Source organism: Diadema antillarum, unplaced genomic scaffold, assembly GCF_040938485.1.
Source record: "Diadema antillarum isolate AM-2024a unplaced genomic scaffold, OU_Dant_1.0 seq00001042_RagTag, whole genome shotgun sequence".
Classification (NCBI taxonomy): Eukaryota; Metazoa; Echinodermata; class Echinoidea; order Diadematoida; family Diadematidae; genus Diadema; species Diadema antillarum.
The window spans coordinates 1,261,461-1,275,368 of NW_027271873.1; the positions used below are offsets into that span (position 1 = coordinate 1,261,461).

Below are 13,908 nucleotides of genomic sequence, written 5' to 3' on the forward strand. Positions count from 1 at the left end.
CACGTTCATTCACAAATCAATATTCTGCTATGAGACTTAATTTCGGAACCCCTAAGGCAAATTGTTTTAAAGAGTAGAATACATTCCTCCCGAATATGGACTTTGAAATCGATGTTCTATATGCAGGTAGCTCAAATCAATACACGTAGATTTCGCACAAAAAATAAATGTAAATTTAACTGATTAACATTCTTTCATCTTTTCTTAATTAACAAAAGATGTCGTGTGTAAACTCTGACTGCAGTAGGGAATAGGACAAAAGCACGATTTCTGCATTACTGACGGAACGATCCATGTGTTATTATTTCCTTAAAAATGTTTCAAAGAGTGAAAGTGATACAAGTATGATTGTTCAGATAATTCAATCACGCTCTTTACACAAAACAAATTCATTACTTTTTTACCTGCAAAAGTACCATTGGGAGCAGTGATTTAAAAAAATGTTTAAGTTATCACAGTTTGATGCATATGTGTATACATAGGTCAGTATCGGTCGGTATCACAAAACATCCTACCATACACAAATTTCGCACTAAAGCCTAAAGATATAAGGAGACATCACTATTTTTTCTCAATAAAACCCTAATTGTAGACGGTTTATTCTACAAGCAAATATATCATAACTGTTGTTCTCTTAAACAAAAACAAATATATATGTATATATTTGACAATATTTAATATTGATTATACTAATTAAATTTTTACATTAGTTGTTTCTATCCCTAACTCACATTTTAGAACTATTTTGAAGTACTAAAGCTGGGTTTTTGTTTCATCTTCAAATGGTACATAGTGCCTTATATATTTCCGGCGTGCAGCCAAAAAGACTTTTTCTGTTACATATCATAAATACCACAAATCATTTCTAATGTCGATTCTAAAAGAGAGAGAGAGAGAAAAACAACCTAGCCACATCATTGGCATTCACAATACCTTTGAGGGATGATAAGTAATACATTCATGATCAATTATTTGCAAACCATTCTTCAAAATGAAATTGAAAATTTCTTACTTTTTTAGCTGAATAACGTATGTACAAAAAGGTTTGTATGTATAATTAAAAAAGAAAGAAAATAAGAAGGTGTGAACACGGATGATGTTCGTTATTTTGAAGGTTCAGTGATCCGAAAATGAAATGAGGTTCGGAGGAGGAGGGGAAGTACATTTTTTTTCTTTTTTTTCTTTTTTGCATCAATAGCGCAATTATGAATGAATTACGTTCGCATTCCAGTTCCATTTAGTGTGTGTTTAGATACATATGCCTGTGTGTGTGGGTGTGTGTGTGTGTGTATTTTCATCTCCTAATATCCTATAATTTTGTGGTATCTTTTTTTTTAAACTACAACATTTCGTCACTATTTTGTCACTAGAGGAGATTTCGGAGTAATATGGACCTTCGAAATAACTAATCTTGTTTCATTTTCGGACTAATAACGAACCTTTGGAATAACGAACTGTAACCGTGATCACTGTAACAAAAGGATATCACAGTACTATTTGCTGACCCGCGGCTATGGGTGTGCACTTTAACTGCTCAGGTTGCCCCCATCAGGGTTGCCCCACCTGATCTCCCCATTTTGTTTATTTGTGTGTGTGTGTGTGTGTGTGTGTGTGTGTGTGTTTGTTTATGTGTTTGTGTGTGTTTTCTTTTTTCAAATTTGAGCTCAAAGTTAAATTTACTTCGTTTCTCCACAGTAATTTAACATAAAATCGTACATCCCACTTTCTTCAGTGCCAGAAATAATGCATATAAATTTGTACAGAGAAAATAACAACTGAAACATTACAGTAAAAATACATCGCAATGGATGCTGAGGTGATACAAGTGAAATAACTGTTAACATGCACAAGTCTTTGTGTAAAACGGAGGGACCCACTGTAAAGACAATGCTTGTAGAGTGTGGTCCCCTCCTGGAAAAAAAAGAAAGATCGATGCAAACATTGATTGAAAGCAGCAACAGAAGCAAAACAAAAAAGTTTGGCAGCCCACTGAGAGACAAACGGACAAACAGATACACACAAACAACAACAGTCAAACTAACAAACATGAAACAAGACTGGGACAGCAACAAGATTACTTGAAAGGAAAAAAAAAAACCCTGACTTGACGACATGACATCAAACAAGACTAGCAAAACAACGAGAAAACAAAATATAGACAGGAATATGCAACAGCGACAACGATCCTCGGAGGCTTGACGAAGAAAAAAAATACCCTCTTCAGTCATTAAAGAATAGATCATCAATACAAATACGAACTTATAACTGCAAAACGATTTGGGTTGTTTTTTTTTTGGAATCATAACATATTGATCTCGTCAAAAGCTCTCCTATTTTGAATATACATGTATTGTATGAAGTTGCCCAACCTTCCTCAATCACACACGCACACACACGCACGCACACATAAAATTTCATTTCATTTTAAGAAAAATACGGGCACAATCATCATCGATCGCTAGAATAATCATTTGTATGAAATCTCGTGAAAGAATCTTTCAATTTTGAAGTATATCGAAGAAAGAGGAAGAGAGAGAGAGAAGATCCTTTTGTATGAAAAACTCCAAGGGGAAAAATGAGAGAGAAGATTTCCATTAAGCTTCCACTCATGACGTTTTCATCGGGAATATTTTCATCTTCCTTTTCTATCGTGTCTATTGACATGGTACTTTTCGTAGATCGATTTCAGTGCTATTAGCTTCCAGTACAAGAAGGGACAAAATATTATGTGCAGAAGACTGGCAAAAAAAAAGTAAGAAGAAGTAACTTTGCAGTTGAGCCTCTCTGTTATTACCAACAAGCACATAAATCTGTCTTTTAAAAGCATCTGACAGTACTTAATGGTCAAGGCCAGCATTTTCCCTTTCCTCTGCTTAACTCATAGATGAGCCTAATTCAATGTTACATATTATTTTCTCTGAGTACTATTAGAGTTCCTTCAGTCATTACTTTCTCCCTTGTGGATGTGTCGAGTCTTGTCCCATTTTGTCTTCTATAACCTAGAGCGATTGTAAATGTAAAAATCATTTATTCACCGTCCAAAAGTTCTCATTCGCAAGGCCGAGGTCGCCTGGATGTTAAATGAAGTATATGATCATTACGATTGGTAGCCGGCGATGTGTATAAGTGGATTGGAGTCCTTTGATCATTTTAAATGAGGAGAAGCGATGCTGGGGTGCCATTAGCAATGCTTACAGGAAATTTGCATAATTCTCGTCCACGTTCTTGAAGAGAGTTCTTTGTCCATAAAGACTGTCTTGGCCATGATCCACCACGATTTTTAACTCTTTCTTCATCGAGTCAAGGATCTTAGCGCATAAACTGAACTGCTTGTCAATATCAATGCCGAGTAGTTTACCAGTCTTTTAAATTGACAGCCGGTCTTTACATTTTTCATAAGTAATCATTCTGCAACATGTAGAGGCGTCATTTGAGAAATTCGGCAATCCTACCTCTGTGTAAGTAATGTCTCGTCGTACTCATCACAGCCATTGTCCATATCGTTGTCGCCATCACCAGCAAAGGACTGTGATTCGGGCTATTTGTGGCGGTAGTATCAAGGACGAAAGCGGCACATTGTCTTTTGACACGAAGACGAGGTGAAAACGTACTGCATATAGCACAACCACAATCAATTTTGATTATTGTTACCATAGTACAACTTATCATCGTCATCTTCATTTGCTTTACTGCTCCAATCATGTCGTATTTGTCCAGCGAAAACTTTTTCGTCGTGGCCTGGCTGCTCAGCGTCCTCGGCATTCTTCTCAACGTCGCCACCATGGCCGTGATCGTCCTTTCGCGATCGCTGCGGAGTGTCTCCAATATTTTCATCTTCAACATCGCTCTCGCAGACTCGGTGACTGGCATCGCCATTGTCCTTGACCCTTGGTTCGAGCTGTTTGAGGACGAGGGAAATGTACGTATTTCACCTATATGATACTTTAAGGCTTAATTTACCATTTGCAGATGACATGACATGAAATGACATTTTTTCATTCGAATTTCGTTCAATATTGCAATCGTTCTACACATAATCAAACAAAAAGACTATACAAAAATCTACAAATATGTATTAAGCAATGTTACAATACAAAATGAGATGTAATTCTTACAATACAAAATTCACCCTGATTAACTTGATCGAGCTGAAAAAACTTTTGCTTAATCGCACAAAATAGACAAAATGAAAGCCTGCAGTAACCTAAAATTTCATGAAGCATATTTCATTGATAGAATGAAATCCGCACTTTCTTTACGTTAAAATCATAACCCTTCACCCACTTATATCAAACAAACAAATCAAGCAAACAAAATAATCATATCACTCTTACTGCAATTACACACACACACACACGCGCGCGCACACACAGATGCAAAATGCAAAGGTTCAAAATCAAAGTTCAAATTTATTTTCATTTCCATCAAATTAACAGAAAATTATATACAATGTTAAAGCAGAACGTATTTGTAATAATTGCAAAAACGTAAATTAACAAAATACATGTGATAATGAGTAACGAAATGAAGAAAACATCTTGTATCTTCAAAAAAAAATATATATATATACATCTATGCATAGCACAAATTAAATAAGGATGGGAATGGAAACGGAGGGTCCCACTAAAAAGCAAAGCTTGTCCGATATGGTACCCTCAGAAAATACATAAGAGAACGAATAGTGATGAAACTACAAACAGATATAAAACAAAATCAAAGGAACAGAGAGAAAAGATTTTTTTTTTCACAGACTATACCACCATGGACTTTAGTTCGTATCAAAATGAGAAAGAATGATCTTCGTAAGAAATTAGCTGGAAATATAGATATTGTTCGCAAAATGACACGAAAGAACAAGCCAAAGATGGAAATCCATTAAGAGGTTTAAACAATAACTTTGAAGGTCTATGTCTGTAAAAGTTCGATTGGGAAGTTTACAAAAAATAAACAAAAAAAAAAAACCAACAGCAAGGAAGGACATCCAGAGTAACCCGGAAGAAAGCTTATGTGAGACCTTATCGAATCGTTAACTAGGTTATTTTCTAATATTTTATTATTCTCAAAATATCTTTATCAATTTCGAAGGTAGTTTCGGAAGACCACTTGATAATCATTGACAATATACATACTTTTCTCCCCTACCGAGAAAAAGTTTTTAAATTCCGTATCAACGTTCACCATATTCTCCCAGTGTCTATACAAAAGCAGATTTTTTGGTCCAAACAATACCTTTGTGTCGGAATGGTCTTCCTGTGTCCATTCTGGATCAATGCTTCACGAATCCTTCACGAAAAATGTGCACCCTTCCGTCAGTTTTAAACTACAAGATTATCTCAATAAGCACTGCAAAAATGTAGCAGAAATTCATGACTTAAAATAAAGTTCAGCCTCATATACAAATCTTGGTCTACCAGATATCTGCAACACTAGCATACGTGTAAAGTGTAGCATAACCACGTTTATTATTCCAATTATATTTCCTTTTTATATAATCATAAAATATCATGCCACCCAAACTATGGATACAGAAAAGAAATTAAAAATGTCATAAGACATCAAGCATCACGAGTGTTACTTAATGTATAGTTGGCATAATCATGTCCACTTTAAAAAGTTCTTGGAGAGTTTGGGGTCACAATTTGGGTAGGTTTAAATCAATAACCTAGCTCGCGTTTCACTGTATACAGGCTCTAACATGATTATATGAAAGGTTGCATTCGAAGATTTAGTTTTAATTGAGAATGTTTAGCATAAAATATTTTGGCTAAATAGGCTTACATAATCAACCCTCTGGAAATATAAATTGTTCAAATTAGTGATTCTTGCGTCGAGATGTTATTATCTTATCATTTTTTTTTTTTACAAACTGCCCTTCACCGATATGAATACATTCCGAATGTATTTTGTTTATTGACTATTTTTCTTTCATGCCGATGAAGGGCCAACTGTGCATAATGATTCGTGAATAAGTAAAGTGGTAACGGACTCGCATCTATAATAATTTTCCCATAAGCACACTTAATGAAGATTTAAAAAAAAATAATAGACGTATTTCTTTTTAAGATAAGCGTATTTCTTTAATTTTTTTCCCCTCATACTCGGTAACTTAATAATTGAAATATCAATGCTCTATAATGCTTTCGTTCAATCTCCTCCGCCCTACACCAGTCGGGGTACCTACCGCGAGTGTTCGGAGCAGCCGTGACGACAGGCATGCTGAATACATTGGCAGTGGCTATGCACCGTCTTATAATCATTCGGTTAGACCCATTCAACAGTCGCCAACTTGTAACGGCCTCACGTTGCGTCGTCGCCTGCGTCGTCATCTGGATCGCCGTCCTGTCCGTCTACCTAGCCACCTATCACGTGATAGACTACGTCACCTTCTTCTCTATCGTGTCAATGACGCTCTTAGCTGTCATCGGTGTCAGCTCGGTCATCTATATCACTGTCTACATAACGATCGCGAGATCGACGCGCAGTGTTCGACTGGAATCGGACGTCTACGCGCAGCGCGTCAGGAAAAATCAAAAAGTTCTTTGCACTTTCGCCATGATTGTCAGTATTAATGTGATATACTGGCTTGTCGTGAGTTTTCCCGTCTTTTGCGAGTTTGCAAAACCTGCCTTTATCATGGTGTACGACCCCTTATCTGGTCGCGTAATTCCCGCCCCCTGGGTGGACGAAATGTATCATATGGCCTGGGAGTTCGTCGGCGTGAATGCTATCATCAATCCGGTCATCTACTGGACGCGCCTAAGCGACTTTCGGGCTCTTCTGCGTAGATATTTTTGCCGACGGGAAGTAGACGAAATGCAAGTTTCAATGGCACTAAAATCTTCGAGCACGATTTCTGGTGGAAGGAAGGAGAAGGATATAAACACGAAGAGTAACCGCGTTGTTTCTATGATTGACGTGTAGTTGAAGTAAGAGGGGGAAAGTAGGAAGGTTTAAGTATAGTGGATAATTTATTATTGACATGATATTAAATCAGAAACATGGAAAGAGATAACGGCAACAATTAATATTGAGTAGCTATAGCTATAGCCATAATTGCCTGAAGGAGTTGGTTAAGCGATTATGATCATAATCCATAGTAAACACGGATAAGTCAAGATCTTCTTGATTAGACCTGATTTGTTGGTGTAAGAAGCTAATGTATAGCAAATCATGTAAAACAATTCCCTAAAAGTCATACGCATCAGGACTGCTTCAGCGTAATCTCTTTGTTCCTCCTCCACTCTGTAATTGTTATAATCATTATTGTCTGTGTTCCTCGCACTTTTACCCGTTATTGATTAGGATAGAACCATTTTCTGTTATTGCTCAGTTTCTTTGGAATAAACTCCCTTTTCACATTCAAAACGCTCAACGTGTAGACAAGTTTAAACCAAATAAAAAAAAATCACTTATTCAATCGATGATAACGTGTTTTTTTTTTTTCGTTGTTGCTGGTATACAGATATTACAACGTTTGTCTTTATATTCTGTAATTGATTCAAATTCTCTCGCCCGTATGAAGCACTGTTATAGATATTATTATTATTATTATTATTGTTATTATTATTGTTATTGTTATTGTTATTATTATTATTATTATTATTATTATTATCATTATCATCATTATCATTATTATTATTATCATTATCTGTTTTTAAAGAAATGGAACTTGCGTATTCCTAACCTGAATCACCTCATCTGAAATCCCGCAGTAGACGGTCTGTCTATTTGAAATGAGTTCTGAAAAGAATAGATAGTAGGCTATTAGATCGACCTGTCCACGGGTTTGTCTGCCATTGTCAGCAACATGTTTGTATAGCTTTGAATTTATTACTCAGTTCTTTTCCCATTAAGGATTAAATATCTACTCCGTTAGTTCTTATTTAGAATATTAACCATTGTTTTCCTTCAATAAGGATTGTTGGATACGTATTTGGTGTAAGATGCACGTCAACTATAGTCTCTAAACATTTGCAAAATGTTTACAAAATTAAATTCCGATCAGTTTGTAGTCAGTCAAGAATATTTCTCTTGTAAAAAATGTTCATATCTTTGCATGCTCATTTTCAAAAACTTTGAGGATATCATCAGTAATTTGCTTTTTTTCTTTTGTCCTGAGATAATTTTGGTGGATTTACATAATAATCACATCGCCTTTTCTCTCTCTTTAATGAATATGACAGATATATTAATATGCTAATCGCTGGCAAAGATATGCATAAAATTATAGGGCCTGCTATAAATCTGCAAATATATTTCCTTTCTTTCTATTTCCATCCTGTTTGTGTTGTACCACTTGTATTTTCATTTTGTGAGCTGCCATGTTCCTTTTTTTTCTACTTCATTAACCGGTGCCATATAACCCCACAACACGTCCTGTGAATGGTACACATTCATTTTATTTCATTTTATATCATTTCCTTTCATTCCATCCATTTATTTTCCATATCTTAAAGGGACTGTACAGTACTGGTTGAGGTAGAGATTCATGTTTTGAACATTCCTAAGTGTGATAATGAAAAGCCTCTTATGAAATATGAAAGAGCATGTAATTTTAACACGGATTCAACGTTTATTTGATGAAAATTGGTTTTCAAATGGCTGAGATATCCCAAAAAGTGCTAATAATAAAAGGCGACATGCCCCAACTTTATTAGTATCTCTTTGTTTCACGTTGTTTTTGGATATCTCAGCCATTTCAAAACCGATTTTCATGGAATAAACTTGTGATACCCCTTAGAACCGCATGCTCTTTGACATCTCATAGAGTGGTTTCTGAATATCTCACAAAACGTTAAAAGCTAAATATTCACCTCGACCAGAACTGTACACACCCTTTAATATATAATGATTTGCAAAATTATTACAAAATAACAATGACTGTTGTGTTCAGGCAGGTGACACGGCATATTGGTGTAGTACAATTATGAAATAAATACAAACACTTACATTAAATAAATATCAAATTATATTTCATAGCGTAAAAAGGGAACAATAATGATATGTGTGTACGTAAAGGGCCATATACGAATCATCATATACAATAGCATGTGCATTAGCCATTGCCGGTCGCATTATAACATAGGAGCCAATGTCAGCAGATTTGTGTTGTACATGTATATCGTTTTTGTTGACCTACACATAATGCATATCGAAGTTGGCTTTTTTTTGGTATTTTTTTTCAAGGTGTAATAGGCGAAGTAGGCTCAAAGGACTTTGTTTTGGATTTGCCTTTAGCATGCAATGTTTGATTTAATGTGTGATACTGACTGATTTCTTTTAACGTATCAATGCGGCCTAAACACAATCTTAATGATACCAGTATCGATATGCCATATTTTGAATTCCCCATAATAAAACATGTTTTTAGATCTATTCGTTACTGCTAATAGATACAGGCTATCATATACATTGTGACATGGAGGAGTATTGGAATCGATGTTGGGCTATGCATGACAAGCAATTCTATCGTATATGTGTGCTCGCTCAAATTATCAATTATTAATATAGATAAAATTACACTATACTTTAATCAGTGTATAGAGTAAAAACCTCTCGTAAATGACATGTTGATCGTGTCCTAAAGGCCCTGTTTACCTCGGGAACAGTGATTTTAAAAAATGTTCAAGACATCACATATTTTGATACATTATGTAGGTCTGTTATATCACAAAACATCCTACCATATAAAATTGTTGCAATAAAGCCTTAAATATAAAGAGATATCACTATTTTTCTCATTAAACCATAACTGTAGACGATTTAGTCTGGCAACATTTTTATTATAACTATATTGTTCACATTTTGTATTTCTAACAATACTTAACATTGATTTATAGGGATTCAAATTTTTACAGTGGTTGTTTGTATCCCAAACTCACATTTTAGAATTATTTCAAAGCACTAATGCTGTGTTTTTGTTTCATCTGCAAATGGTAAATAATATGCCTTTAACGGAGCAATGCTTGTAACGTCACTGCAGTGATTTTGTTTCTTGTTGATTGATACAGAGGCATGAGGGAATCGAGTATATAGTATGCATGACGTTGACGTTGCTTACCTTTTATTGTTATGTTGAAATGGCGATGTAGGAATGATACGAACAATTAAGTAGTGCAACCATCGCTCACGTCTGCCCTATATCTTTTTACTGTATACATTACAATATAAATAAATACTCACCCACATAAATGAATCAGGGCCGGCGCAGCGTTTTCAAAAGTGTGGGGGCCCACTTCCGGGTTTCATGAGCTGACAAGCAAAAAAAAAAAGGTCCCTAGCTCGTGGTTTCTTCAGCTGACAAGCAAAAATAGACAAAAAAAAACAAGGTCTTCAGAGAAAAAAACATAACCTTACCGCCACCATACTTCAAGATCCCTATCTATTTCTATTTTAGTGCCACTTACGTACTTCCGGGTTCAAAAAAGTTTGGGGGCCCAAAGTGATGACACCTTATGTATTCCTTTGTATGGTGCACAAAAAGTGTGGGGGCCCGAGTCCCCACGGTCCCCACGGCTGCGCCGGCCATTATGAACAGTGTATCTACGGGTCGGGCATATAGTTAAGTAAGTCTCTTCCTCGTATATTCTTCACAGTCACGATCCATTCCTTTTTGTTTCCTTGTTTGTTTGTTTTTTCGCTTTTCTCTCTGGGGGCGATTGCTCTCCAAACTAAAAGCTGCAATTCCAACTGGCGTACGCAAGTTTATTCCTCATACCGTCTGGTAGGGCGAGGCCGGCTAATTGGCTAAAATGTTCAAGCGAGATATTGTGAGGAGTGGGCTTTAATGGAAAGACTGGGCCCCATTCAATATCTCCGGAAAACATCTCTGATCATTATAATATGACTTCGCGATCGCGAGAAATGTTATCGGTGGGTGACTTCATTGCTGTTTGCCAAAGTCTATCCTTCGTCGGGGCTTACTCTTTTCAAATAAGAGTCCGCAAGGACATGAAATGTCACGATCACAATATATAACCATGCAGGACTTCAGTTTACTTTAATGCAGGTTGCGGATGTCATCCAAGCTTCTACCTTTTGCCTTAATGATACTTTGGAGGAAAAAAACCCCAATAACAATTTTGTCTGAGTACTGTATATCATATATCGGGTAAAATACTGGCAACGGTACAAAGAGTAAGAGAAAGTAGCGTAAAATTAATCGTGCTGCGCCTGTTCCTGTCATTTAGTCGCTGGCTACATTGCACTTGACTCGGAGCTTCTAATCTGTTAATTACTATACCTCCTCAACACATCATTGATGTTCCTCAGTATTATTACATTCGGTAGCATCATCATCCCGGCAGTGAAAAAAAAAGATAGGGAAAAGAATTGCTTCTCCCGCCAGATCTTTCATCATCGTTAACATTGTCGACTGCGACATCCGTCAGGGATTTTCTCTCATCATGATCGGCACCGTGATCGTCGTGTGGGTGCTCGGCGCCGTCAGCTTCCTCTTCAATGGCATTACGATGGCGGCGATCGTTTTCTCGCGGTCACTGTGGAAGGTGTCCAGTGTGTTCATCTTCAACATCGCGCTTGCCGACTCCTTATCGGGCATTCTGATTGCCGTAGAGCGGTCATTTAAGTTGTTGGGTAAAGATGTGAGTATATTTATTTCGGTATTTATGTTGATGTATATCTTGGTATATGTCATAATAGTATTACGTGATACGTAGATGTATATCATTATTTCATTCTATTTTATTTCATTCCTTGTTCACTTTCAACAAAGTTACATTCAATCATAAACACTACATGAGTATATGAATACAGAACATGTCAGATATCAAAACCTGTAATTGAATTGTTATATGATAAAGGTGGTGGAATTAAAACTAATTTATGTGACATTGATCCGCGTGGTGCTATATCAATTAAAAAATTGCCAAATAGATAGGAAGTTTGAAATGGACAGCTTGTCAAGCCAACGGAAAAAAAGTCTGTTATATACTCGGCAGTGCTAATAAGGCTGGGTAATGATATTATATACATTTTAAGTGAAAAAAAAAGAGTTTGATCACAATACCATTTTGTGAAAATAAAAAGAAAGAAACCATATCATATATAGTTATATAGTAATGAAGGGATCATTATTGCTCCTGCTTGCAAAATAGTTTGCAAAGTAGGAAAAATAAGAGAAAGGAGTAAAACGCTGATTCATGATCCAAATCATTTGTTGCTGAAGTATTTCCCTTGTTTTATATTTCATTGATGACATACTTACATTCTATAACAGGCAAAATAAAAACTCGCAGTAAATCCCTTTTCTGATATTTGAAAAAGTTATACAACTGGATATAGTAAGGGATATACACTCAAACTATTTCTTATGTCGCCAAGAAGACACCAACACAATGATTTTCTTATAATCTGTAGGCGGAATTCAAGCGCATTGTGCATGTAATTTTAGACTTGTAGACTTAATGTTGAGGAATGGGCTCATTGGAAAACGAGCTAGCTGATCGGTTATCAAGTGAATATATTAATATTTCAATTAACACTTTCCTCTCAAACATATTGCGTACCGATTATACTACATGCAGGTTTATTTGCACTACACGCTCACAGCAGTGTGCAGATACAAGATAAAAATAATGAGTTGTATGTCCGAAGAAATCGGGTTTAGTCAGATAGTAAAGTGATTTGATAAGACAATGATTATAAGTATAATAAGAATGTTTAAATATATAGATATGATGAAACAATTTAAAATATATAAATGGGACCTATATTTTTTTTTCATCAGAGCATAGATAATGTAATAAGATTGGTTTTGTTATATGTATACATGCTTTTTTCATCGTACAGTCAACTATTTTTGTATACCATCATGAACATGCTATGTTCTGTTCAAGAAAAAAATCAAAAAAAAAGTTATGTTGTGATGCAAGTTTCTTATTTCCTGTCCCTAAATTAACCTGTTTTACAGACCAGGTTTGTCGCCAGCGTGTTCGGCGCAGCTTCCATGACTAGCTTGCTGACTACCCTTGCGGTAGCTTTTCACAACCTGATCTTAATCCGTATAGACCCGTTCAACAGACGACAGCTTGCTACTTTCCCGCGCTGCGTTGCCGTCTGCCTCATCATCTGGCTGGCCGACGTCGCCATGTACATGGTCACCTACCGCGGGGTCGACTCCGTCCCCTTCTTTTCCAAAGTGGTGATCGCCTTCCTGATAGTCATCGGAGCCTTTGCCGTCACCTACGTGGCCGTGTACGCAACGATCGCCAGGTCGATGCGCAACGTCGGGCTGAGCTCGGACGCGTACGCGCAGCGCATGAGAAAAAACAAACAGATCATGTGCACCTTCGCGCTTATAGTCGGCACCAACGTTATTTGCTGGTTCTTCATGAGCTTTCCCTTGCTGCTCCAATTCGCAAATCCGGAAGCTCTTCTGCTGTACGACTCCTCCACCGGACGGTACGGAGCGCCTTTCTGGCTTTCAATCTTCTATATTGTTGCCTTTATGGCTGTCGGTACAAACTCCATTCTCAACCCAATCATCTACTGGACTCGTCTTGGGGACTTTCGGCAGCTTCTGCGCAACTGGTGTCGTCGACGAGGGGATGATGAAAACCCGGCGACACTGTCGACTGTGAGTAGAAATGTTGCAAGGGATCTCGACAAAATCAAGACTACCGATACTGGAGTCGAGACAGTAGATCATGCAACTGGTGATTCTGTTTGAAATGCAACTACACGCCATGTTCATGTCCTCGCTGCCTGATTGAAAGTCTCAGCATAACACGCTACATGTTTTTAAATCAATTTATGTCTTTTAACCTATAGAATTTAAACACAGTAGATAAACATGCGTCTTCTTTTTTAAAGGCAACCTTTGAGGCAAATAAAAATGACAGAAAAGATGAAAGGGTTGTATAATTCCGGTTGAGATGAGGTTTTAGG

The 13,908-nt window shown here is 36.7% G+C and overlaps 1 protein-coding gene across 1 annotated transcript; it reads left to right on the forward strand.

Annotated features, from left to right (window-relative positions):
* The first annotated feature begins 11,405 nt into the window (after positions 1-11,405).
* LOC139743026 (adenosine receptor A2a-like) lies at positions 11,406-13,690 on the forward strand. Its single transcript, XM_071653531.1, has 2 exons — positions 11,406-11,603; positions 12,932-13,690. The coding sequence occupies exons 1-2, from the start codon at positions 11,406-11,408 to the stop codon at positions 13,688-13,690; spliced, it is 957 nt and encodes a 318-aa protein (XP_071509632.1).
* The last annotated feature ends 218 nt before the right edge of the window (positions 13,691-13,908 follow it).